Source organism: Eptatretus burgeri, unplaced genomic scaffold, assembly GCF_056783735.1.
Source record: "Eptatretus burgeri isolate ZD-2024b unplaced genomic scaffold, Ebu_testis_v1 Ebu_testis_scaffold_89, whole genome shotgun sequence".
Classification (NCBI taxonomy): Eukaryota; Metazoa; Chordata; class Myxini; order Myxiniformes; family Myxinidae; genus Eptatretus; species Eptatretus burgeri.
Genome location: NW_028222039.1, coordinates 54,438 through 82,303, shown reverse-complemented (window position 1 = coordinate 82,303; position 27,866 = coordinate 54,438). Strand labels below are relative to the sequence as shown.

The following is a 27,866-nucleotide window of genomic DNA, read 5'->3' as shown; positions in this document are numbered from 1 at the left end:
CGTTTATGAAAGTATTGAAATGCAGCTGGATGGCAACGTGCTCCTATACAACGGAACTCCAAGGATGGTGAACGATGGTCACATTGACATCGATGGAAACAAATGGAAACTACAACAGCAACACGAAACTTTGGTACAAACTTGAACTTCTTCCCCAGAAATGTACATGATCAGTCTGGTCCACCAATGGTTCTCCAGAAAGAAGTCAAAAATGCATTCAGCGATTGGAATGTGCACTCTTCCTGCAAGGCCCCCTCCCTCCATCATCTCCCAAGAACATACCATTAAGTTCCACGATCAGCAATGACTTTGCGTCGTTTTTAAAACATCAAGAACTCGCGGACATGGTCCACGAAGTGCGAGATAGAACACCGCGTGCAGATCAACATACGTGTTGTTGCGTGTCAGACAAGGTCTTCCAAAGCCGAGGAAACAGCTGGATCCAGGTGCGTTCAGCCAGCGCCGTACTGCCGTGGCAGAGCTGTGTGAACGCGGTGAGCAGAGCCCCTCCCTGGCACGAGCAAACATCAAGCGTGTCACACGCACGCGAAAATTTCACCGGACACCTCGAGAGGACCTCAATTTTGACGTGTCCTCCTCGAGATCGAAGACATCATGAATGCTCGAGAAGCGTGCTTCGTTGAACTTCACCTTCAGGTCACGGAGCGAGTCCAGGAACTTGACGTGTTGGCTCGTTAGGAGACGCAGCTTGTTCCCAATGTCCCTCTCGTTCTGCTCCTGGGACTGATCGGTCGCACTCTGCTCCTCGTCAGCCATTTCCACGTCGATATTCACCTCCTGAAGGAGCATGCACAGGTGGCAGCGATTGAGCCCAGACTCTTGACAGAACGTCAGGGTGCCCATGACAACTTGTGAACATTTCAGTGGCTACAATTAGTCCGAGAGAGGTCATCATGATGCTTTATGAATCCCAAATAAATAAATTATTAATCTGCTTAATCCTCAATAAAATAAAACTGGCCATGGCGAAGGCGAAACGATCATCGTTGTCTGCCAGGGTCAGCACGCGGGCGATGGAAGGCAGAACGCAGGGCTGGCACGCCGTCCCCAGTGCACCATCGCGCTTGCCCACAGCCAGAAGCAGCTGCAAGCAGCACACACACACACACACACACACACACACACACACACACACACACACACACACACACACACACACGACACGAGTGCACTCTGCAGTTTGGATCAAATAATATCCGAACACAAAATGGCCATGGCATTCACCGGCACTGGCATTTATACGCACGGAGAAGCACAAAGCCGATGCACCTCTCAATGCGCACACACACCCACACACCAAAGCACTCCTCTGGGCTTCATCTACACGACTCATTCACACGTCACTCCCTGGACGCGGTACCTCGATGCATTGTTTGATCCAAAAGTGCGTTCCCATTGCTTCCCAATTCTGGGAACAGGTAATATAGAGCAGACGGTCATAGATCTGGTGCCTCATGGATCCATCAAAGACTTCGAAGAACTTGGCACGGATCTGCGGCTGGGAGCAACGCAAGCCGGCCAGGAAGGCCGGCTCGAGACGAGATGTCAGCTCACTCCCAGACAGTGACTCGTCCCTGATGGATTAAAGATGGGTGGAATAGAGGAGGGCAACAAGGGGAATGGAAAATAAATTCACAAAAACAATGGCAGGAGGAGCTGAACAGGGCATGCAACAAGTTGTACAACAACGAGTCGATTATTGGGACCTGAAGATGTAATGAACAAGCTCCAGGAACTGCATATGTAGCTCTCGATCATCGGAAAATCTCTTCTCAATGCACGTCATCATCTTCACCAGCAGAAACGTCTTTTCATGTTGAGTGAGGGTAGGCTGCGCACGGCACACAGCCTGACCGCGCAACCCCGAACAAGAACCAGTCTGTTCAAGAACATCACACCATCTCAAGAACATCTCAAAGATGGAACAAATAAATCGTTGAAGCAGGGAAAGACAAAGAGGACAGCACAATAATGAGAAAATAATCATGGCAGAGGTTGCAATACCTGGTTTATGGAGGTTGACGAGGTGTCCTTCATCCACTCTTCAGTGATGCGGACAATTGTGCGGAGGATCTCGGGGTCGTGGGATTCCTCGACCAGGGAAGCAAGGGAGCCCTGGAGAAAGTCTTTACGCATTTCCAAGTTCATCACGGCCAAGCGGTTCTTGACGAGTTCCAGACAAAGCGTGATCAACTCACTGGTCACTGCACTCGAAAAGAGCCGCGGCAAAGGTCACCAACGGGTGTCATCGTCACCTAAATTGGAATCACAATCTTAACGATGGGCCACAGGCTCTCAACCGTCCGTACCAGCAGCAACAACTCGTGTGCCACGACCGCTCTGCTGAGACAAATGGTCGCGAACCATCTTCCGGAAGGATCGCATGAACTCGGACATGAGGCGGTCAACGTAGCTCGGATTGCTGCTGCAAGCAGATTTCAGGATGAGTAAGGGACCTGCGGATGCAATGTCGTACATCGAGGATATACTCCACATCAGGCTGCAGCCACAGACCGAAACTTCATCAGTCTGAGGAGTAATTTAACAAGACATATATAAGGTGGTGTGAAAGAAGGTGTGTGGAGGCATGATGCCTCAAGGGTGGTGGAGAATTATTTTTTTGGCTCTGACTTTTATCATCGCACAATCCGCACATCTTAAATACATCGAATCCGGTGAGAGGGGGAAGGACGCGACATGACCGGCTCCTTTGGAAGGGTTCATATCCTTCAACCCCCTCCTGGTAAAACTACCAAAGTCTAGAATCCAAAAAGCTGCCAAAAAAAACATTCAGAAATAAAATTAAAAAACAATGTCATGGGCAAACAAACATACATTACATTTTGAGTTAATTTAGCTAATTATGTGCTTCCCTCTCCTGCCCCTCTTGTCTCCTGTCTTGTACATGTTTCTGTGCATTCGCTCTTCCATGAGCCTCGACATGATGTGCAAATTTTATTATTTAAATCACTGCTCACCTTCACTCTTTCATTCCTCTTTTTTCCCGCCTTTGGAACAAACTCCCACACTCTCTTCAATCCCATTCTTCCCTCCAGGTCTTCAAAACAGCCGCTCACCACCACCTCATATCATCCCCCATCCAATTCCTCGATCTTTTCCACCCCCGTTAATCCACCCCAAACCCATTTCCTTCAAAAATTCCCTGCTTTCCTTCCTGAAAGTCCCTGTAATGTGCGTCTTGTTCACCCCGTGTACCCCGCCCCATCCCTCTCCCCTCCACAGATCTCCTAATGTCTCTGTTCCCCACTGCTTTTCCTTCCCTCTCCCGCCCTTCGACGGAGTGCACAAAAAAACAACAACAAAAAAAACAGTGATTGAAAAAACTTTGGTCACCCAAACTTAACTTAACCTCCGTGAGACTGACAGATAAAGCGACGCGGCATCCACCGAGACCGAGTGCTTGCCATGTCGTCGGTTCTCCGCCAACGGGCGACCTTGTGTGTAGTCAACCCACCAAAAAGCTGTGCGGCACTGCTGCTTGCACACTTTTCATAGTTGGTGAGCCCTTGATAAAAAAGTTTGCCAACGGCTGCATACAGGTTCTCCAGCTCGACATACTTAGAAGCCACTCTTGACTTGCCTGGAATAAAATTGGAAAGGGGTGGTGGGGGGGGGGTGAGATAGCAATGACATTTTCACAGGAAGGTGTCAATAAAAATAAAATGGAGGGAGGGGAAAGGGCGGGTGCAGACAACCTTGGGGAGAAAGGTGTGTTGAATACTAAGGAACTCTAGGATGGTGGATACTCTAGGTCCCCCACCTTTTGGGTGGTATGAGGAATAGATTTCTGCAATATGAAAGCTAAATGTTCAACGTTTTTTGAAATAACACACACACACACACACACACACACACACACACACACACACACACACACACACACACACACACACACACACACACACACACACAAAAGCACATGGACGGATGATCGGTCGGTCAGACGGAGCTCATTTTAATGTCGCCCATCTCCAGCCTTGTCGGAGGCTGAAGGCTGTTCAAAAAAAAAAGGCTGAAGAACAAAGGCAAAATTGAGTGCAAAGGCTGACAAAGGGAAGAAAAGGTCAAATTTATCGTAAGAAACAAAATAACTGAGACTCACTCGGTTCAGTGGGGAAAGAGCTCATGAGGCGCGACAAGATGCCCTGGACCGCACGGAGCACCTTGGTGTCACGGGAGTTCATGCATGCGATGAGACCCCGTTGTAGTGGCTTCAAGCTGGCAAGAACTGCGCTTGGGGACAGCACCGTCAGCAGAAAGGACAACACCTCGAGGCCCGTACACACGTTGGCCAGGTCAGCCTGCGCACCTTGTTCCTGGAGAAATATTCACGGCACACCTGTGCAAAAGAACCACGTAAGAGAATGCGAGATGAACCGTCAGATCAAAGAACTCACGACAGTCATGAGCATTTCTTCCAACCACTGAAGCTTGAGCACGGCACCGTGCCCCATGCTGGACTTCAGGGCGATTTTGAGGAGTGCCAAGGAGCGACGAGACAACATTTCCCCCGTAGAGCCCAACACAGGATTCTGGTGTTTCACCTGCAGCACAGAGCAAGATCTTTTGAACCAAAAAAAAAACTGCATCTTGGGAAATTAACTTGAGAGCCAAATTCTCATCCTCCATTTAAACATGTCAGTGATCTTCAAAAGGAACGCAACACTTTACTCCATATTCTTTTGTTCACAATCTAATAGTTTAGTCTGCATGAGTACGGAAGAACGACAAAGCTATGGCTAATGCTATGGGATCTCCTCCGCGGTCTATAACCTCTTTAGTGGCCCCACGAGTTAACCTAATCCTATCAGATCATCAAAAAGTGGGCTGTTGTGATAAAACAGAGTGGAATCATGAAAATGGTGCGATGCTGAATTCGAGGTAAGCATTGTGGTACCTGGCAAGCAATACATATCAAGAAGTTGATCACCGTGTCTGTGTATTGTTTGTCGATCGGCTTGCTGGACTGATGTCTGTGGGGGCCAGCCGGGTTAGGGACCACAGCCTGAGCAAAACAAGGTGCACGGTGCGGAGAGATCACAATTAAGGAGTCAGAAACCACGATCAGGTCCACATCAATCAAATTAATCATCACATCAACCTCAGATTCTTCGTACTTGCCATGTCTGTATGTTCCTAACTACTCCATACGTGGTAACCTTTCACCCTGTATCCTTCGGCACTTCAAAGAAGCTAGTGATTTTATCACTAAACAAAATTCAATCAAACCTGCATAAGCCCAACTCACCACATCAGTAACAGCACGGAACGGCTTCACAAACCTGTTCCACACCACCAATCGCACGTGAACTTTGGCTCGTCCCCGGCATGACAGCTTCACCTCCACCTGCTAAGATTCGATCTCCACCACTCGCACCGCCAACACCACCGTGAACGTGACTGCAACAACCTGAGCATCTCCCCTCTTTAGGAGAAACACCAACAGCAGCCCTGACCTCTCGTTCCCGCTGCACCTCCCACGCCAAGATGACATCAGTGAGATAGATCGCCAGTTTGCGTTGCTCCAGGGAGGCGTTGTGGGTGAAGCCCAGTGTGTGCATTGCAGCCACGATGTGCTGCACCAAGATGTAACGAGCAGGGTAGTACACCTGGATAAATGAAGGTGGCAGAAAGAAAGCCATCGGCAAGCTCAAACAAAGATGCATGGACAGTACAGGTCAAAGACAATTTCACAACGACACAACATGCATGTCCGCACCCTGTAGTGCTGCACCAGGAAATGGATGATGTGCATGAGCTGCGGCATCCTATCTCTGTTTTCCACCATGAACTTTTTTGTGCAGTCCGCCAGAAACTGGCGTCCATCTTCCATTCGCGTGGGTATGGCAGGAGTCAGGATGGCAAGGGCCTGGCGCACCACAGGTCGTGCCTCAATAACATGGGCCTCAAGCAGGCTGATGAAGACCTGCACAAAACAGGATGGTCCACGTTAACATACTTCGCCTGTGGAATCAACCAATGAAAAAACAGGTTATTTACCAGCGCACTGTCGGTACCAACAAACATTCTGAATTTTATTTTTGTCTTGTTGATGATTTTTTAATTTTTTTCCAGCAAGCAGGTGGATTGGCTTCGGATTCATTCTACTTTTAGAGATACTAGTGCAGAGAGTTTATTACCAGATAAAGTGAAGGAGCGAACCCCATTGAAGGTTTGTTTCACTTTCACGAAGACCATCGGGACAATCCTTCCTCAATTATGGTAAATTTCTTAAAAGTCTTCGTCTCGATAGAGCAAAGGACATTTTAGAAACTGACTGTGCATGTTCATCTTCCCCTTTTTTTTTAAATATAGTCCTTGTGGACACGTAGTTTCTGGGGATTTGAATATACTGTAATTAGTGATAGTGTAATTAGGGATCTGATGAAAATGGGAGCGAAATGGAGCGAACCAGTAACTCGACCTTGGAGCTGCATGAGGTCTTCAATTGTGGATTCTGTGTCGAATTTTGTTAACAACATGTGCACCAAGTTTAAGTTATCTGTAAACAGTTTCAATGCATGGTTTAACAGGGTTGTGGAAGTCCTGGATCATCGGATTAAGTTATTTAGTAGTCGGGGCTTGCTTTCACTGGGTCGGTCTAAAGCAGTGTTGAACAATCCGAGTGTTCGTAAACACATTCGGGATCTCCATGATGGCTCAATTGTAGTTCCAGCGGATTAGGCTGCTCAGAATTTTGTTGTATTTTGTAAAAAGTTTTATGTGGAGGTTTTATTAAGAGAGTTAGGCATTGATTCGGTTACTTTCACTCGTATAGGAAATAGCACATATGCTCCTTGTCATAAGTCTCTCCAAGATATGATCTCTGATCATCAGGAAGTTTTAGGAAAATTTCAGTATTAAATGTCAAAAGGTAAATCTTTGGATTTCTCGGCTTTTCTGGATCCCGAAGCTTCATAAGAACCGGTACAAGTATAGGTTTATAGCGGGTTCCAGGTTATCGTTAGTTATCCAAACAGTTATCGGTTATCGTTAACTCAGGCTTACAAGTTGTTCGGGAACAGTTCAGGAAATATTGTTTAGCAATTGAGAAGAATTCTTGAATTAACTTTCTGGACCATAAATTATTTTTGAGAGTTCTTTGATAACATTCGATGTCTCAATATCAAGTCAGTTGAAGTTTTGATTTTATTTTTTTTTTAACTTGATATATAAATTTGGATTTAGTACTCGTGAGGGATTCACTCATCAAAGTGATTGACAAGGTTTTTAATTCTTTTAATAAGTTTTTATGTGTCAGGTTTGATAGAACATTCTTTCCAAAAAAAAATTAATACTCAAGTTTTCATTGTTTTGATAAACAGAAGTTTAAGGATGCTGTTTATTTTATTTTATACTTTTGTATCTTTTTGTGGGAGAATGTTTCAACAGGTTCAGGGTATTCCCATGGGTGGGAATTGCAGCCCCCCCAACTAGCGGACATTTTCCTTATTTTCTGTGAATTTTCATTCATGTAGAAATTGATGAAGGAGAAAATATTCGGATTAGTTAAAATATGATCTCATACATGTGGTTATATGGATGATATTTGTGTGGTTAACGATAATTTATTTGATAAGAAGCTTCACAAGATTGATCCCAATAACCTGATTGTAAACAATAGTGATAATGATTGTACAGTTGCTGCATATCTGGATGTGTTGGTTCAAGTTGGACAGAATGGTTTTAGTAAAAGTATAATAGTATATATATCATAAAGTTGATGATTTCAGTTTCCCTGTAGTCTTGTACACCTTTCCAGGTATCAATGTACCAATTACAATGGGTTAAAAATGTCTTTTCATCTCAGATACTTAGATTAGCAAGAATTTGTTCAGTAAAGGATGATTTTGTAAAGGATTAAATAATGGAGGTATTTAGATGAAATACAATAAAATTAATATTATTTGTAAAATACATTATAACTGAGCATGAATATAATTTATTGGTGGTTGCTAGGATACGCCGTGCAGCATTGTTCATGACAGTTTGAATATTTGAATGACAGCTTGAGTCGATGGTTTGATGGAGGTGTTGTGTAATGGACATGTCGACAAGGTAAAGTGTTTATCACTTAATTTATTATCATATAAAGTGATGTGTGATTAAAGTTAGTCATTCGTCGTAATACTTTAAATAAAACAAATAATTGAATAAGTTTGAATAAGGATGTTGCATTGCTGTGTTGACTTGACTGTCTGGACACAACTTTGAGGTTGTGGGTCCATTGATGTTGAGAAATCTACTGATGTGGACCTGCGACCGGGGTTGTGGACTCGCCGTTTGGAGAGGTTCTGGGCTTAAAGGATCGAAACCTCGATGATAAACGGTGACCAGCTGATGATCCGGGCAGTTGGAAAATCAGTCGATTGTATATAAGTTAAGGTTATAACTTAAAATATAATAACTTTTGTAAGTCCTTACAAGTACATAATATATCTGTGTTTGTGTGTTTATGTGTGTTTGTATGTATATGTGTATGTGTGTGTGTTTGTGTGTGTATTGTTATGTCTGGCTTACTTCTTGGGACTACTGTACAGCAATTCGTCTATATTTTGATTATGAAAGATCAACATTTGGTAAAAAAAAAAAAAACTTAAAAAAAACAAACTTTAACATCAACAGTTTCCAGCAATTAGACGACGGCAAGTATCATGGAAAGACAAAAAAAAGTGAACACGTGACCATTACGCACATTCGCCATGATCTGTTTCTGAATGGCAAACTTTGCCGTGACGTGGGCGAGAACGAGGTGTCCATGATATTTGCACACGGGGTCTACATCGGCCTTGGGCAGCTTCCAGGACCAGGCGAAGGATATGAGTCGTTCAAGCTTTGTTTTGTGGCTCGTATTGTTGTCATGGATGTGGTGAGAGGCGTGTTTGACTAGCAGTGCGGAGAACTGCAGCAATGCGATACGCAGGACGTCCGGCATGTCCCCTTGACCCTCCAGCTCCAGCACCTGCACAAAGGGGTATGGTGGGGACAGGAAATGAGAGATGGTGGATTGTTGAGTTTGGCACGGAATGCAACGCAGATGAGAGTGAGGCATCCAAAACTACGGCCAACTGTTAGCCAGAATTCTTGGAAGAACAAACAGTCCCAAAATAATCTGCACAGAACATAAAATTCCAAATCAAGGACAGCATTAATAATCGAATAATTAAGTCATAATTAATTAATCAATGAATTGATGAATCAATATATCAAAAATACTCTTTATAGCCGAATCACTTGGTCACCGTCGTGTCCAGATATCAGCTTCCGAGCTCAAAAGGTGCCCGAGAGTGCCAGGATGAGAAATAAAATAAATAAGCAATTAATAAATCGATAATAATTAAGTAATTAATCGATTAATTGATTAATCAAAAAATAATAAACGTGCAGCTTTTGCCAAATCACATCTTCACTTTTGTCCCCAAATTTCAGCCTCCGAGCTCAAAGGATGGCCGAGATATCGCCCGGACAAACAAACAAGAAAACGAAAACAAGAAAACGGAGTGAAAACCCAGTTCTCCCTTCCTTGGATGCCCAGCGATGACGTCATGGATGGCCTGGATGTGGAATTGGGAAGGAGAGGAGTACAAGTAGCATAAACTGTGTGAGTGTGTGTGTGTGTGTGTGTGTGTTCGAGGGAGGGTTTACCTTGCCGATAAAGATGCTGCTGATGCTCTCTTGACTGTCCCCCTCGGGATTAGCCGGGCCGAGCAACACCTCCACCTGTCCACGCTCCAAGCTGTGCTGGAAGGCGGGTATCAAAACGTGCTGGAGCGCTTTGGCCTTCAGCTCCTCGGGAAAGGACGAGTCATGAAATATTTCCACAAACTTGAAGAAGAGCATGCGCTTGAGCTGCGCCGAGTACAGCCTCGGAAGCTCTTCCTCAAGGTAATCCTTGAGGAAGGACAAGTGGCAAAGGAATGGAGTCGTGAGGCCTCTGAGCAGCTGGAAGAGCAGCTCCGTCTGACCGTAGTGGTGTCTGAGAAGAAAGTAACGGCGGTGAGAAGTTTCACACTGAGATGGAGATTACCGTGGAAGATGGAGAACGGAGGTTCCACAGGTGGTTCAGTTGTGACCAAACCCAGAAGAGACGATTTTCACGTACTTGCAGTAGTTGAGGAGGCAGGAAGCGAGCAGCTTGGGCTCCTTCCAATACGGCGTGACAATGTGCTCTTTGCGATGCCCCTCCTGGAAGGCATCACTAATCCAGACTTGACGCAGTTGACTTACCAATGCAGGCTGTCCCGGCAGCCATTTTTCATCGTGCTTCACGATGATACTAATTACCTGTAGCGTGAGGGGAGGGGAAGGCAGCATGAAGGGAAGGGGAAGGGAAGGGCAATAAAATGCGCCCAAACAGCAACATTTTCTTTTTAACCGCCAGGTCCGACATAAAACCGGGTGGGAGCATGAAAAACCCACGCTATCTCCCTGGCAAAGGCCTGCCTGGCTGCATGCATGCTCGAACATGCAGTGACCTTTTCACCCCTCCGGTCGGCTCACTTCAAGTCGGATTCATACATGCTACACTCTTGGGAAGCCATCTTAAATTCCAAGCTAATCCTCAGTCCTTAACAGTCCCCTTAAGAGAGTGGGAGGGTGGGAGAGAAAGGGAGAGGGTGAGAGAGAGAGAGAGGGAGAAGGAGAAGGAGAGAGAGAGAGAGGTGGGGGAGGGAAGGAGAGGGGAGGGGGGATAGAGGGGAGGGAAGCATGTGGAGGTGGATACATCACATACCTTGATGACATTGTACTGCAAATCAAGGCTGAATGGTTGTATCTGTGTCAACGAGGCAGGCGTTGCCACTGACACAGCATTTGATGACAGGAGGCGAAAGAAACGCATTGGCGAGGCCGCCACAACATCACGCAAGCTCTTTGCTTCTGAATGTTTCAGGAAACTCTGCAGGAGATAAATACATTCATGAACCTTCTGCATTGCTGCTGATTCAGTAAATTCACTGCAAATCGCAATAAGTGTGTCCACTCTCAACAGAGCCAGAAAACAACATCTGTCCAAAGTCAAGAATTAACTTTCAAACTTGTCTCCCTCCTCGAAAACCTGGTGGTGCCTTGTTAAGTCTGTCTCTGGTGCGTTTCAAAATTGGCCTCCAAAAGCCAGCCACCGACTGGACATCCTCCGTCGCACAAAGCCATTCCTTGGCACACCTGAATTCCTATCCAAGGACAAGGCCGTCATCCGCAGCTTGAAGGAGTAATGTTCTTCCCCCCTGGCCTGGATCCCTTGCCTTACATCTTACTCAGCTTGACGCCTTGGAAACCAAGGCCTTCAACATATTTGGAATCTCCATCGCTGAAGCTGAGTCCATCACTTTGATATCGCAGACAGGTCGGTGGTCTCTTTGTCTGGCGCCGCCACCTTTGTGGACGTGCACCTTCTGCTTTTTCAACGCTTTGTCCCCACCAGGTTTCTACAGGGCATATGTGGTCCACCATCAACCCCCTTCTCGTGAAACGACCGGAATCCAGGATCACCGCTCACCACCACTCATTCGTTCCTCTCTTTTTCCCTCCTGTCGAATCAACCTCTATATCCTCTACAACTTCATTTTTCTCTCAAGGTCTTCAAGACAGCTCTTCACTCCCGTCTCAGATCGTCCCCAATCCAAAAGCATGATCTTTTCTCGGCCCATGAACTCTTCCCAAATTTCCAGTTTTTCCTTCCGAAGTTTGCCCCTGTATCCACGTTGCTCTCCCGTACCCCTCTCTTCTCCCCACATCCCTTATTTGTCCAAGTCTCCATACATTTTGTCCGACAACCCTGCCGTGGGTGCACCCCTCCGACAATATCCACGGCACAAAGCCAGGGAATGGGGCAATAATTTCAGGGAGGCTGGGTCGTGTCCTGGTTCGTTTAGCGGTTCGTTTACCAAACCAGCCCAGGGTTGGGGGGGGGGGAATAGACACTGGACTGAACCAAACCAGCCCAGGGTTGGGGGGGGGAATGGACACTGGACTCAACCAAACCAGCCCAGGGCTGGGGGGGGGAAAGGACAATGGACTCAACCAAACAAACCCAGGGCTGGGGGGAGGGGAGGGAATAGACACTGGACTCAACCAAACCAGCCCAGGGTTGGGGGGGGGGGAATGGACACTGGACAGAACCATTCCAAAAGCGAGACATATCCAAACCAACACCCAAATCAAATCAAATGAAAGAGGTGTTAAGAGAACACTCATAACCCGTGAAAAGCGTTGCCTCCGTGAGCTCGAGGTCACGTGGGCGGCGCCATTCACGTTAGCATCACGTGACTGAGTCGCGTGGCGGATTGAAAAAGCCAAATAGATGTTAAAATGACGTTTTGTGCGGCGATGAACTCCAATCTGTTAGGGGAGGGTTTGTGGAAAGACGTTTCACTGGTATTCGTGCGTGTCGATGAACGGGAATGGTGTCGTTTTACTCTGAAACATCACTGCAGTGTCGCAGCTTCTCGTTCGCCGTTTATCACACGAACCCTGTTGGTAAGTCGATTTGTTTGTTGGTCCCAAATTGGTTCATAATATTTTAATTTTTTTTAATGTCTGGAGGATTAATGAGTGTATTGATGTCAACGGCCAGCAATAATCCCACCATCTCGTTGGTTCGGCTGGGGGGGGGGGAGTTTGAGCCAAGTCTTTCACGAACCGGCTGGTGCCGGCGATAACTCGAAGGCTCAGAGGCGATTGTGTGATCCAGATGAACGTCCATCCGAGGGATGGCTCACACACATCGATTCATCACCGTGCCTGCAGCACACATGCACACTCTCTCGGCTGCTCACTCTTCCAACGATTTGGGGGATTACTCGACATAAAGTTGGTTATATTTCAGCACCTCGATTTGCATCATTTTGGAACGTCATTAAAATTAAAAAAAAACAACAAACAACAAATAAATTCATGTTTTCAATTTTGACCAAAAACAACGGGCACACTTGATCTTCGTAAGCTTCCTTAAAACTGACAGAACAGTGAAGACAACCAAGCACTCAAGCACACGCTACATTCCGTTTAACGACACAGCAGTGCGAATGCTACGCACATTCAAGGAACACTTATCCCACCATAAACATGCGGCTCCACTGTGGATCGTTCAGTGCACAGTCCTTCATGAAGAGCTGGACTGTCTGCGCCGGGTAGCGAGTCAGGAATTTGATCAACGCTTCTCGGAAGGAACTTCTGGCCTGTGTGCAATCATGACAGCAAAAAAAGAGGAAAAAAAGGAAAGTATTACTGTCTTGAGAAAATGTTAAAATGAAGGAAAACAAGTGGACAGGTACATTAAAAGTACACCGCCCCCCATGCCAAATAAATAAATAACAAACCCTCCAGCGCGCCATATCTCCGGGGCACCTTCGGCGATGCCGCTGTGCAGCACACGTGGAGACGGAATTGGGAGGGAGCGGCGTACAATAATCGATTGATTGCACAATTAAAATAAATGAATAATAATCGTAAAATAATTAATTTCTTAATCGATTGGCGAATATCATGTCAAAACCACCAATGTTTCATCCGAATCTGTAAATTTTGGAAAATTAATCAATTCATCGAAAAATTAATAATTAATCGATGAATTGATTCATCAATCAATCAAAAATACATTTTGTGGTTCACTTTCGTGTCCAAATGTCAGCTTCCGAGGTCAAAAGGTGCCTGAGATATTTGCCCAGATGAGAAACAAAATAAATAAGTAATTAATAAATCGATAATAATTCAGTAAATTAATAATTTAATGAAGTTTTGCAAAAAAAAAATTTTTTTTTAAATACTCTTTTTGCCAAAGCACATCCTCACTTTTGTCCCCAAATTTCAACTTCCTAGCTCAAAGGAGGGCTGAGATGTCCGCCGGACGAACAAGAAAGACAGTAGTTAATCGATTAATAAATCAAAAAAATATCCTTTATAGCCAAATATCTTGTTCACTGTCATGTTCAAGCATTAGTTTCCGAGTTCAAAAGGTGCTTAAGATATTTTGTCCAGATGAGAAAGAAAATATATGTTATTAGTAAATCGATAATAATTAAGTAATTAATTATTTCATGAAGTTTATCAAAAAATATAAAAATACTCTTTTTGCCAAAGCACATCTTCACTTTTGTCCCCAAATTTCAGCTTCCCAGCTCAAAGGAGGGCTGAGGTGTCCCCCGGACGAACAAGAAAGACAATAATTAATCGATTAATTGATTAATAGATTAAAAAAATACACTTTATAGCCAAATATCTTGTTCACTGTCATGTCCAAACATCAGTTTCCGAGCTCAAAAGGTGCCTGAGATATTGCCCAGATGAGAAAGAAAATAAATAAGTAATTAATAAATCGATAATAATTAAGCAATTAATAATTTAATGAAGTTTATCAAAAAAAATTTTTTAAATACTCTTTTTGCAAAAGCACATCTTCACTTTTGGCCCCAAATTTCAACTTCCTAGCTCAAAGGAGGGCTAGAGATGTCCCTCGGACGAACAAGAAAGACAATATTTAATCAATAAATAAATAAATAAAAATACCCTTTATCGCCATATATATTGTTCACTGTCGTGTCCAAACATCAGTTTCCGAGCTCAAAAGGTGCCTGAGATATTGCCCAGATGAGAAAGAAAATATATAAGGAATTAATAAATCGATAATAATTAAGTAATAAATCAATTAATTGATGAATCAAAAAATAAAAAAATTGGTTTTTTCCAAAGCATATCTTCAGTATTGTCCCCAAATTTCAGCTTCCTCGCTCAAAGAATGGCTGAGATATCGCCAGGACAAACAGGAAAACAAGAAAACAAACGGAGTAAAAACCGAGTACTCCCTTCCGTTGGTGCCTGGCGATGATGTCATGCATTGCCAGGATATGGAATTGGGAATGAGCGGTGGACAAAAAGGTGAAAATAATTGGGGTGGGGTGAAATAAAGGTCCTATGCTGTACGGTACAACAACAAAGGACCTTTGTTCAATCAAACGAGCACAATCCTGGGCTGAAAACCCTGGAAAAAATTCTCCTTTGATACTAATACCTGCAACCACAACGGAACCCCTGAAACATGGTCTGACCTCAATCAACATAACTCTTTCGATTTTCATAACGGCGTCCAGCAACAGTTTGACAAATGTCTGGGGTGTGGCCGGTATCTGGTGCAACAGGTTGATGATGGAGGCACAGATCTTCATCTACTGGAGACAGCGGGGAGGTGTGATGGGAAGCCGGTAAGAAGTAGAAGTACAAGTTGTATAAGCTGTTTAAAAATTCCATGAACGACATACATTGGAGTCCAAGAGTGCAAAGACATGGAAAAAAAAACAAAGGTATAAACAAATAAATAACAAAACAAACAAACATACTGTTGCTGTTCTCGGAACCGCGTGCATCCAACAGATTGTGGTCCCAAGACAGTTTTTCCATTAATATACGTGTAGATAGTCCCTATAATATACGTGTAGATAAATCAGGTGATTAATTAGGTAACCCGATTAACCAATAGACGGAGAGAAAGAGAGGGGTGGGGGATGGGAGAGAGGGGGGAACAGTGAGGAGGTGGAGGGGGAAAGAGAGAGAACCGAATGGGAGTGAAGAGGGGTGGAGAAGCGAGAGTTAGGAGAGTGGGGGAGTGAGGAAGGAGGGAGAGTGAGGAGGGGTGGGGGGGGGAGGCAGTGAGAGGCGAGGAAGGGAAGATAGACGTGCAGTGGAGCGTTAATTACGATTCCTACAGTCTCATCAAAATGATTCTGCATAAAAATAACAGTGAAGATTGAAACAAAATAATGTCTGAAATCCATTTTCTACCGGTCATACTATAAATACCGCCCGGAGACAAACACCGTCCGGACGTGTCCAGAGCTAAGCCGTCCAGAGACAAACACCGCTCGGACATGCCCGGAGGCGAACTCCCGTCCAGACAAGTCCGAAGACAAACGCAGACACGTCCGGAGACAGACACCGCCCGGACACGTCCAGAGACAAACTCCCATTTTGAAATTTAAAATTTTAAGATGAAATTTAAAACATGTATTCCCCATCACTACAAGATCATAATTGTGAAGTTTCATATCGACTGGTTAAGCTGTTCCAGAGAAAATATTATTTAATATTTTTCTTCAATCCGATATAGCTGCCAAACCATGTGACCTATCAATTATTCCTCAACAATTTTAAAAGTATGATCAAAATTCTCAATATTGGTCTTGTCACTTGACTTTGTAAGGAAACTGAGTCTGCCGGAGGCTCTCGCCAAGCTGTCAAACCACAGTTTCAATCACACGGAGCACCAAATAAGTCCCATAATTTTGGGGGCTAAAGTAGGCATGGACCCCAACACAAGCAATTCCGCAGTCTCCAAAGCAAGCTCGGCCAAGGGGGAAAAAACAAAAACAAAGCATGAGTCGTTTTGGCTTTTCCAGGGCAGGCACTTTGTTTGGCACTGGTGGCCTTTTCAAACTTCACCAGCAACAACTTGCTCTGCGCTGGCAAAGCGTCCTCACCGATGACGTCCCATAGCACCTTGAAACGTCACATGAAAACTCCACTCCCGAGTTACACCAATGGCTCATAACAGGATAACATGTAAAGTTCCATGCAAGTGAGCTGTACCGACACTCGAGTTTTATGTGTTTCGATGCATTTTACATCCCAATAAATGAAGTGTGCAGCCAAGCCGAGGGCTCCGCTTCACATGCCAAAACCAAGGGGCTCCTACACCCAATCATGGACGATCAAACTCACCGAGCCGTCAGTGCACTGTCCACTTTCATGAGCGATCAGAACGACCTCCATCCATTCACACAAATGTTGCTGTGGAACAACAATGGATGGGTAAAGATGGAGAAAAAAGGAAAGGTTTCAAGTTCAACAATGTAGAATAAGACTTTCATCCTGATCATTGGACAATAAAGCTCTTCCGTGCACCAGCTTCCGGACAGGAAGTGAGATGGACGGAGGGATGCGTAGTGAATGCATCGACGGCGGATGGAATCAGACCACATCTCACCATTATTTTCTTGCAGAACTTGTCGTTGAGAGAGCCGGGGAAGAGACGTATGACCGACGCGAACCTGCAGAGCACGTTGGGCGTCAAGGTCTGGTAGTCTTTGAGCAGCATGAGCAACGGACGCATCAGTTTGTGGACATGATTTATCTCAATGGTCGTCTCTTCCAGAAACTGTACCAACAAATAAGAGAATTTTGTACAGAAATACACAAGTAGTGATGAAGAGACGAGGAACAAGGTAAACGTGCAGTGGGACAACAGAGTTCTTACACAGCACTTTGCTGACGTGGCAGTGTGAAAATAAACTCGAAACATGGGATTCGTCGGAATGAATCCGTACCTTCGCCATGCAAGCCTCTCCAGCTTTCTGTAGCTCATCGTTGGTGGAATCCAAGGCCTTAAAAAGGACAGCAATGATCTGTTCCCGCACCTCCGGAAGGTAGTTGCAAGAAGCGAGAGCATCTGTTCCACCATACGACGTCGTTAAAAAGGAAGCTCCCAAATATTTGACATTTCGTAATATTTCAGATAAGTTCGCGGAATGTTTGGGGCCAACTATTATTTACATAAAGAAGAGAGGAGTGGAGGGAGAGGGGGCATTAAGATTCCACAATATTTGACAACATGACAATTACATGACTCCTACTTTTTAACTTGTGAAAAGACCAGCATCACCAGCTATCTTCCCACTCCCTCAACCATTATCCCTAAATCCCAAGCTCTTCCTGGTCCATGCGTACTGAGTGCGGCGAGACGCAGTGGTATGAGCGATGGCAGATTCTTGTAGCAAGGTAAATTGACGAGAGTTTCATCCTCCGCTTCACAAAGCCTCAGCAACTGAAAAGGTGTGAGGTTAAAGGTCCAAAATCAGTGACACACATTTCTCGAGGAGAGAGAGAGAGAGAGAGAGAGAGAGAGAGAGAGAGAGAGAGAGAGAGAGAGAGAGAGAGAGAGAGAGAGAGAGAGAGAGAGAGAGAGAGAGAGAGAGAGAGAGAGAGCAAATTAAAATTAACACAGAAATGGCATCATGAAGACATAAAGATTTGATATCACAATGCAGTGAAGGTACCTGGATTGAGCTCAACACACCTTGGAGAAGAAGTCCTTGTGCTCCAGGTTATTGAGGTCCATGCTGAAGAGGCGAGGCCGCAAAGTTGTGCAGAAAGTGTTTCCCTCCATGAGTCCGATCTGTACATTGGCAGGCTGATGCTCGAGCACATGTTTCTTTGGAGGAATCATGTCCTGAAGCACCTGGGAGGAGAGAAGAATGGAAATTACCTGGACAACGGAAGATGCACAAAGGACAATAGGAATCCACGAATAAATGCAGGAATGTCAGGAAGGCAACGAAGGTCAAACCTCCTTGTGTGGTTCCATAATTTCTGCAACGCTGTAGGTAGTGGCACAAGCCAGCTGACGTAGTGAGCGCATGGCTTGATTGCGCACCGTGCTGTTTGGCGACGTCACCTCTCGCACGAGTTCGTGCGTGGCTGCATGTATCGCCTTTTTCTGCGCAGCCACTGTCTCCGGTGTGCGTTCATCCTCCCTCGGAGGAGACGCGCAACGAAGCAGCAGCTGTTCCAGGGTCGCAGTTGCTATGGCCACCGTACCATTCGACACCTTGAGGATAACGTGTCACATATGCTCATGGTTTATCGAGCTGAAGAGTGGGAGTACAAGCGAAAGGATATTGAACATGGCAGAAAAGAGAAAAGGAAGAATGTAGTTGTCCACCTTCCCAGTGAGGTCCGCCATCACGAACAGTAGGGCCTTCTGGAAGGTGAGCTGGTGCTGGAGGACCCAGGTGAGGGGCAGCCTCTCCAGGAGGAACTTGATGGCAAGGCAGCCCCCTTGCTTGGCATACCACGCTTGCTCGTAGCAGCAAGCGCAGAGACGCTCGGCCACGTACGACAAAAGTGGTAGTTGGCTCGCCTGAACACAACAGAAACACACATCCATAACTTTGAGTGTAAAACAAAAACTCAGGCTCTCACCTGGTGAAGTCATTCATCTCCCGTCTCACCCTCTCCTTGGAGCCCATGATGGTAGAGGCCGTGCCAAAGACTACGGCAAGCGCCACCTTGCCAATTTTGCACAATTCTATCTCCACATGGGACATGCACACGGCAATGGCATCCACCAGCACCAGGGGGTCCATGGCACGATCACCACCCTGCTCACTGTGGAACATCGCTGTGCTGGGCTGTGCACCAGCTTGATATGCTCCCAAAGGAAATGGGCCTGCGTGTCAGGAGAGGAGAGTGCAGAGTGGGATTTATGAATGTGATGAGAATTTGGAGGAAATAAAGACAAAAATGAGCATGGTGCATGAAAGAGTGAGTCATCGGCGCAGGTGTAAAAGAAGAGAACCATCATGACGAGCGCCACTCAACAGATTTCATGTCGGACATACAGTCGCTCGGCAAGAGAAACGGCTGTCAACAGGATTACATGGGAACAGGCCAGAGAGCAAGGTGGAAGGTATTAACGAGAAGATATGTTCAAACAAGAACGACTGCACTGCGGTCACGACCTGCGACAAAATCCGGTGACGGGACGATTGGGAAACACCAATTTAAGGCGCCACTGAAAGATTACCTGGACGCCTCTCATCCACGTCAGCCTCCGCCACGGTTATGTCAGAACGAGCTGATTTGTCACACGGTCGCTGATGTTTAACTCCAATGTGGGCCATTTCAAAGGTTACGTGAAGGTAGTTTTTAGGGAGGCGCGTCCCGTGCGTGCTGACGGGCTTGATTAAACCTCACGAACACTCGGCCCAAAGATGATGAAAGAAAACAGAGAGACAGAGAGAGAGAGAGAAAGAGAGAGAAAGAGAGAGAGAGATTTGCACCAGCTTGCTGCGCCACAGCGACTATGGTGTAGTGGCGGATAAGGTGGAACACAAAGGGTAGAGCACTCCGTTGCACGTCCTTCATCACAGCTGACATGAAGGCCCCAGTGAGGGCTCGCTCAACAGTCCCACGGCCTGGTGTGTCACGGGCCTTGAAACGATGCGGGATGGTAACCGGCGTCACCGGTTTCTCCGTGAAGCTGGTTACAGGAGTCGGAAGAGTACATGGCAATAAGCGGCACAGTACCATTTGTCGATGACAGGGAAAATATCTTTGAAATAATAACAAATAAATAAATAAATAATAAATAAGACCTAAATTAATGTCAGTGCTCCAGCTGAACCCATCGGTATCAGGTGAAGAGAAGCACGTGATGTGTGCGCACCTGTACGAGCAACTTCAGAACGGCCCAACAATGAGGTTTCATTGAAACAAACCTGGGATGTGACAGGAGTTGGTGCAGGGGTATCTCGCCCTCATCCAATGACATCGTCGCCACAAGGAAGCAGTGGATCACCTCCCAAGCCTGTCTCAGATGAAAAGGTTCCGTGCTCGCGCCCTTGATGCAGTCCAACGCAGCCTCGATCGCCTGTGAGAAGCCATGTTGGTATTTTAAAACAACACCATTGTACTGCATCTGCTCGATTCAATAGAGTGATAATAATAATTATCTGTCTCATTTCCCCAAGAACAGGCTGATTGGGTAGACTCGGGGTACTTAAGCAATGTTCTCCAATGAAAAGTCTCGAAACTCATGGCGAGATGCCCTCCGTAGCTCCCGATTGGAGGACATTCCTCAGCCTGTATCATCAGCCAGCACACTATAAATTAAGTCATCACTGCAGCCGTTAACACCTTCTCCATTGGCAGTTGCACACAGTCCTTGCAATCTGAAAATTCCATGGTGACGCTGGGCCCGTCGCTCTCCGTGCTGCGCCAGCGCAACTTCTGCGCCTCTTTCAGCATCTTGCGGTTGCTTCCCCCAAACTTCCCAAGAACCCGATAGGCCGCGTGGGAGATATTGTCTGCCGGATTCCGTACTGTTTGATAAAGTGCCTGCAGCAAGAACAAGAAGAGATGCCGATGAGCGTTGCAGGGTTGCATGTGATCAAACCATCATCACCACTTTTCAGAAATCCAACCTCAAAATCCAGCGAGATTACAGGTGTCATAATCCTGACCAATGAATGCTTCCATATTGTTGATGTTCTCAGGAGCTGCTTTCGCTGAAATGAAGACACAATATCTCGCTCCTCCATAATGTATACAAAAAAAAACAAAATTTTCGAAGAAAGAAACAGAATGAGAAGTGAAGAAACACAGAATGAACAATTCAGAGAGAATGAAAAGAAAGAAGAAGCATTAGCGGTGCATGGCTTTGCGGTTCGCGTGGTGGCTTGGAATCCGAGGGTCCTGAGTTCAAGCCCCGTTTGCCACTAAATTAACACCACGGGGTTGACTCAGCCTGTCAATCTTCTGAGGTCGGTGAAATGAGTACCAGTGTGGCAGCCAAAAGGGCAGCCGGGCTAATTAGTGATTAGTTTACGTTTTGTATCCCACAGAGAGGCCGTGACTAGATTCGGACCTGAACTAAAACATTTGGCTTGTCCTCGTCACCGAGCCAACTCATCCACCAAGCTTCGTCCGAATCCGTGTCTAACTTTTTGAGACATTGTTCTGAATATAATTTTCGCCCTATCACTTAATGGTGAAGAATCACTTAAAAAAACTTCTCAGGATCCGGATCCAGATTCGGATCTTCACCAAAATCCAATCAATTCTTCCTTGTTACGTACCCAACCCGTCCACAACTTTTTGAGACATTTTGTTCACAAACAGACAGACAGACAGACAGACAGGGGTGAAAACATAAGCTCCATCCACCTTCGGTGGCGAAGGTAGCGGATGTAGAAATGAAAGACTCCCGACACCGACGCGCGGAGTCAAGTTGCTTGCTCTCGAAAAGTTGCTCGCAATCTTCTTGCAAGTTGGTTTGTTTAAAACTTAGATTTTGTTCTGTTGCATCGTGACTCGGTCTGTGTTCTAGTTCTTCAACGAGTCTTCACTTTGTGTTAAAAAAAAAAGAAAGAAAAAAAAGAGTTTTGGAGTGGGGAAAAAAATAACAAAAATGGGATGGATGTAAGAAATGCTGTGATAGTATGTCTACCTGCATCAACTCAGTACGAACGGGCTGGATATGATCGTACAAGAAGTCTGTCTGCAAGTTGTCCACGCAGAGCTCCAGTGTGCGAAGGCCCTGACTGACGAGCGTGTCAGAGCCATTGAGAGCCGAGACGATGGGATCCACGAGCAAGGACAGGTAAGGCAGCAGACAGCTCAGGTGCACTGGTACAGTGAGGCAGAGCTCTACAAGCAGGTCCTTCATGGGCTGCTTGTGCAAGCCGCTCTGCAACATGTTCAGGCCTGCGTGACGACGAGACGAAGGCAGAACAAGACAATGGGGGAGAAAAGCAAGAGACAATGGTACTGGTGGCTCGAGTTCAGTTGTGCACCTCATCTGCAGAACATCATCATCAAAAAAAGAGGACAAAGATAGTTAACTTGGTTAACACCTCGTCCTCTCGACTTTGTGTGATAAAATAATGGACACGTAAATGTGGGAGTTTGAAAGGAAAAAAAAAAAACAAAGGTCGGCAGGAGCACAGTTCACCTTGCAGCAAGTTGGGCAAGAGTGGCAGAAATTCCTGATAAAGCAGGCCATGGCTGCCCCCGCCGATGGTGCGGAAAAGAGCGCGCAACAACAGGAAGTAGTTGTATGGTTCCTGAGCTCCCTGTGCAAGCTCCATGGAGCTTGTCACAATGCGGTGCAGGTGAGGCTAGGGTAAGGTGGAGGGGAAAAAAAAAACATGAAAAATAACCTTTTCAGGACAATGGGATGGATCACTGTAAAGAAACGGAAGAGAGGAAGAGAGGGAAATAAAAGAAAGGCATTGTAAGAGCAGGCAAGAGAACCCAAGATGGACCAATAACATTTGGAGAGAACCAACCCTGTCAATCTCACCTTCAACATTTGTTCATTCTGCACAGGAAAGAGAGAGACCGAACCAAAGACAAGCTTGAAGAGCTTAAAATAGATGTTAGAACTCTCGAGGTTGGAGCCCATCTCAGGTAGCCGCTCAACCAGAAACTCAACAAGGATCGTTGCAAAAAGCGTTGACGTGCTGACGTTAGCCAGGAAAGCGTTGGCTATGATCTAGGGACACAAGACAGGAAGTATGTCCGCAGATGAAGGAGGAGACATCGGGTTAGAAATTCTGATAAAGTGAATCGATGAACTTAAATCATCCAACAGCTCGAGAGCCTGACTCAAGACCACAATCTTGGCAACTCATCTATAAACAAACAAGGAAGTGGCATCAATGTCGTCGCACAAGCTGAATCAAAAGCCAGATGTAAATGGACGAGATACCTGAAGAGAGTAGTTCTTGCCAATGCACTCCACCAAGTAAGGAACAGTGGTCTGAAAAATCTCCTTCAAAGTGAGAGGGTTCGTCACAGTGAAGACCTCTGCAAAGTTCTCGAGGACCTCCTTCTCCTCCTTGATGCACACCGTCCGGCAGTTCGCCGCACGAAGGTAGGTCTGCCCGTTCACGCCCACCTGAACCTGTAAAGAACGAAAAAAAATAAAATCTCAACAGCACACCATGGTCCGATGATGAAGGAAGCACCATGGCCTGCGGATCTTCTGAAAAATCATCATCATGTCCCGGTTTACCACCATCAAATGTCACATGCCATTATTCATTGAAACCTCCTTAAAATCGCAAGGATGAATCTACTTCGTGTCGACACACAGTTTTTTGAGCAACGTGAGCCGGATGTCTGAGCCCAAATCCAGGCAGTTTGGTCAAATGTCGAAAGGGACAACCGGTGCAAGAGATACAACAAAACATTTTCAAACCGTACCCGATAGATGTGAAGAGCTTGCAGAGCATACTTCACAAGTTTTATGAAGATTCGAGTCTCTTTCGGTTGAAACTGTTTGTGTTCGGGTGTTGTATCTGCAAGTTAGTGAGGAAGAGAAAACAAGGAGCACCAAGTGAAATAGGCACCTGTAAACCATAACGTCACCCAACTCTTCACTTCACTGCAATGAAACTGAAATCGTTGATATATTAATACCAGTCACCAGTGACAACCAAGGTCTAGTCAACAAGCGGACCCTTTTCATCCATAAAATCATTCCACTTAGCAGACTCAAACTGACTCGGTGCCGGGGATCCACCCCCGGTGGACTTGCGGGGCCCGATGCTCCGAGCGATTGTTTCGACTCCACGAACTAAAGTCTTCACGAGATCTCGACAATCAGCCACAGAAAAGCTCTGTTTGCCCTCGGGTTCGGAAGTGGTGGCTCCTTTGCCACGGGCCGCGACTCGGGGTGAAGCAGTGGACGATGGGCCTGGAGTTGTGGGAGTCGGAACAGCAGAAGTCGAGGTTGGAGTCGCGGCTGACGTTGTGGAAGGTGGCAACATCTCAGATGACTGCGAGGAGAGCTCAGCCGGGGGATTGCACCGCTTTAATATCGCTGGCATCTGGTTCTTGCTAATTGAGTGAAACTTCAGCACAAAGACCTGCCAGGTGTCGTAACACAGAGGAAGAGAAAACGAGGAGTACAGAACGGCAATCACGCAATCAACTCACGCACTTTTGTGCAACCCAATGCGTTTGCAGCTTGGAATGACCCAAGTCCAAAATCTCAATGATCAATTCAACATTCCCTTCAATTTTTTTATGAGCCATCTGATATGCAAATGTCCTATAAAACAGAAAAAAAACTACCTCGAGCATTCTGAGCAGCAATTCGCGCCCATTGCCGCCCTCCTGCTCACTGCGAGCACGGATACAATCCACGAGGTTCATCATGAGCTTGCAGGACACTGTCTGGATTTTGATGAGAAGGGTGTCATCATCGAAGTTCCGAGCAAAGATGCGCACGGCCAATGTCAGCTCTGACAGCGACAGATGTTTGCGCACACATTGCACTCGATCTGCCAAGTTGCTGTAAGCCAATGGTCTGCAAGAAGAGTGTTGTCGGGCGACGTTGAGAGGTTAAAACAGACATATTGACCACGACCGACTCTGTGCACGTCCCAAGCCCTTACCGGAGTGCCTCTCTCACAGTGAATCCCGAGCCAATCAAGATGGAATCATCAAAATGCTTGTCCATCTTGGGAATGAACTCTGAGGGTTTCAAGAGAGTGAAGAATAAAAATCGGAAACGTTAGGACGGATAAACTTTTGCGGGTTTTTAAATAAAGACGAAAAACGTACGTTTGTCCCATCGATGTTCCATTGAAAGCACGCGTACTTTTACCCAAACGAACAAACAAACAGCGTGGAGAGCGCTCGCCGAGTGGCTCAAGCACTCAACCAAATTGGACGCATGAACACTCCTTTCGGAGTCGGAACTGCTGCTGAGTTCAAATCTGGAGCTTAAATTTTGTAATTCTTCTCAGTTTAAGAGATCATCCTGGTGATCGCATGTGCGGAAATTAAATCGAGCAACGGACGCCGACGTCTCCGGGCGTTTATAAGCATTGCAAAGTACCCGGCGGTTCGTTGCTCCGATGAACAGGCATTCGATAAGATGAGTGAGGAAAGTGAAAAAAAAAACAACCTTTTCATTAAGAAATCGTTGCGGCCTGTTCTGAGTCAAAGCATGGTTGAGCAGGCCAAAAAACATGGCGGCTTCAGACCCCGGCGAGGCAACCCAGGAAACGCCTTAAGACCCCAGAGACCGAGATGGCCGAGGATCCGCATGATAAAGGATTATAATTAAATAAGTCCGTTAATTATCTTCAAAAGGAGTGTTTTAATTAACCCAAACATCCAATCTTCACTCTTGCACTTCCTCGGAGCTCCGTTAGTATGTATGTAAAGTTTCAGGCTGCTCGTTTTTATGGTTTTGGAGTTATGGAGGAGACAGACACACACACACACACACACACACACACACACACACACACACACACACACACACACACACCAGTTACTCTTGTAACATGCCTGAATGTATAGACCAGGTTCATGACAGCTTCACTCACGTATCGAACTGGCACCTTAGGAACCTCAAACCCACCGTCGTTGCTGCCCGTGACGATGGAAAATTTCTGCAGCCGATTCTTCACCAGGTATGCCTGTTCCAAGATGGTGGTTTCCGAGTGCGCCATGTTCGGCTCCGCACACAACGTAACCCCACAAGCTCAGCTCGATTCACCGAAACAGGTGACACGGCAAGAGCAGGACGTCCACATTGGGTCTGAATTCGCGAGATGAACAACACCTTCAGACACAGGACGCGGACGGCCGAACAAACCAAGAAACACCGAACGAACCTCAAAGCACACGACGCCGGGCAAAGAATCAGGCACAAAATAATTCATTCATTATTCCTTCCAAAACACCAATTCATTCATTACTCCTTCTGATTCACTAATTCATTCATTATTCCTTCTAAATCATAAATTCATTCATTATTCCTTCTAAATCAATAATTCATTCATTACTCATTCAAAATAAATTCATTCATTACTCATTCAAAATCAATTCATTCATTATTCCTTCAAAATCAATAATTCATTCATTATTCCTTCGAAATCAATAATTCATTCATTATTCCTTCTCAATCGATAATTCATTCATTACTCATTCTAAAGCAAAAATTCATTCATTACTCATTCAAAATAAATTCATTCATTATTCCTTCAAAATCAATTCATTCATTATTCCTTCTAAATCAATCATTCATTATTCCTTCTAAGTCAATAATTCATTCATTACTCATTCAAAATCAATTCATTCATTATTCCTTCCAAACCAATAATTCATTCATTACTCAAGCTAAATCAATTCATTCATTATTCCTTCTAAATCAATAATTCATTCATTATTCCTTCTAAATCAGTCATTCATTCAAGATTCCTTCTTCCTGGGGTGTATTCCATGACCAATCAGCTTGTAAAGTGCTTGCCAAGTGGCTTAAGCACTCCAACGAAATGGTTGATGAGGGACATGTGGCTTGGCAAGCGATAGCGAGCTGCTTGGTAATGGAACACACCCTTGATGATGGAAATGATGGTTAACCGGCCCAGGTGGAGTCGTGGTTCGAACGTTTACTTTCTAATTATTTATTTATTTTCTTGCTCATTATTTAATTTTCCCATCCAAGGCAATCAACCATCCACATTGCCTCCACCCTCCCACTTCTCATTCCGTTCTCTTCTTTCTCGTTCCAACATTAAAGAGGACAACTCAAGTCCTCATGTTTCAGAAATTAAATCGAGGATTTCACGACTTCGTTCTCCATTGAAATCTTACTCGTTTTTAACGTCGAACTTTATGTACAAAGCAAGAGGAGATTATATAATTTATTTTTAAACAAAACCAAACCACCATGAACGAACACACACGTGTCACAAACATTGTTGGATTATGTTTAAAAACCCACCTGGGAAAACGTGCGGCAATCGAGAAAAAAAACAAACGGGAGAGAGAGAGAGAAGGATCATTCACTTCCGGGTTACGGAAATTCCACATCCGGTCCAACTCAACAACAAATCATTTTCTCAAAACGAACAAGAAAAGGAAAACCATCTGTGACAAGTTTCACAAGATGTTCATAGGAAACGTTTCACCTCCTTCTGTATATATTTATTTTCCTCTTCTCTTTTTGATCGAATTCGATGCGCGACCTATACACCGCCCAAAACTGGCAGAGTGCATGACAGACCAGAACTTCGTCCTGGTGGAGGAGTTACTCTCGTCATCAAAGTCTCTATTCCTCACTCTCTCCATTCACTGTCCTCACCCCCCCCACACGCACCCCAAGGTCTGGTCTAAGCTTAACGGTTAAAGTGCTTGGTTTAGGTTTCAGATCCTCGGGTCTTGTGTTCAAGCCCCTGTCGGCCGTTGAATTAACACCAGGTCGGGTTGACTCAGCTTGTGATCCTTCTGAGGTCGTGCAAAATGAGTAC

At 45.5% G+C, this 27,866-nt stretch overlaps 1 protein-coding gene across 1 annotated transcript in view; it reads right to left on the bottom strand.

Annotated features, from left to right (window-relative positions):
- LOC147007588 (transformation/transcription domain-associated protein-like) overlaps positions 1 to 27,433 on the bottom strand; it is a 47,306-nt gene extending 19,873 nt beyond the window's left edge. The window contains 40 exon segments of the mRNA XM_085866824.1: positions 392 to 511; positions 652 to 798; positions 983 to 1,105; positions 1,382 to 1,595; positions 1,728 to 1,900; positions 2,026 to 2,225; positions 2,331 to 2,477; positions 3,407 to 3,622; positions 4,145 to 4,358; positions 4,440 to 4,586; positions 4,940 to 5,047; positions 5,325 to 5,651; positions 5,762 to 5,968; positions 8,738 to 9,004; positions 9,688 to 10,018; positions 10,145 to 10,326; positions 10,775 to 10,939; positions 13,101 to 13,220; positions 15,087 to 15,203; positions 16,753 to 16,821; positions 17,018 to 17,188; positions 17,358 to 17,479; positions 17,758 to 17,854; positions 18,107 to 18,268; positions 18,377 to 18,637; positions 18,752 to 18,949; positions 19,041 to 19,258; positions 19,872 to 20,071; positions 20,310 to 20,461; positions 20,728 to 20,928; positions 22,040 to 22,296; positions 22,544 to 22,709; positions 22,895 to 23,086; positions 23,303 to 23,497; positions 23,800 to 23,894; positions 24,101 to 24,464; positions 24,673 to 24,907; positions 24,996 to 25,074; positions 25,973 to 26,152; positions 27,341 to 27,433. Coding sequence (XP_085722950.1) covers positions 392 to 511; positions 652 to 798; positions 983 to 1,105; positions 1,382 to 1,595; positions 1,728 to 1,900; positions 2,026 to 2,225; positions 2,331 to 2,477; positions 3,407 to 3,622; positions 4,145 to 4,358; positions 4,440 to 4,586; positions 4,940 to 5,047; positions 5,325 to 5,651; positions 5,762 to 5,968; positions 8,738 to 9,004; positions 9,688 to 10,018; positions 10,145 to 10,326; positions 10,775 to 10,939; positions 13,101 to 13,220; positions 15,087 to 15,203; positions 16,753 to 16,821; positions 17,018 to 17,188; positions 17,358 to 17,479; positions 17,758 to 17,854; positions 18,107 to 18,268; positions 18,377 to 18,637; positions 18,752 to 18,949; positions 19,041 to 19,258; positions 19,872 to 20,071; positions 20,310 to 20,461; positions 20,728 to 20,928; positions 22,040 to 22,296; positions 22,544 to 22,709; positions 22,895 to 23,086; positions 23,303 to 23,497; positions 23,800 to 23,894; positions 24,101 to 24,464; positions 24,673 to 24,907; positions 24,996 to 25,074; positions 25,973 to 26,063 — 7,050 coding nt within the window. The 5' untranslated portion in view covers positions 26,064 to 26,152; positions 27,341 to 27,433.
- Between the last annotated feature and the right edge of the window lie 433 nt (positions 27,434 to 27,866).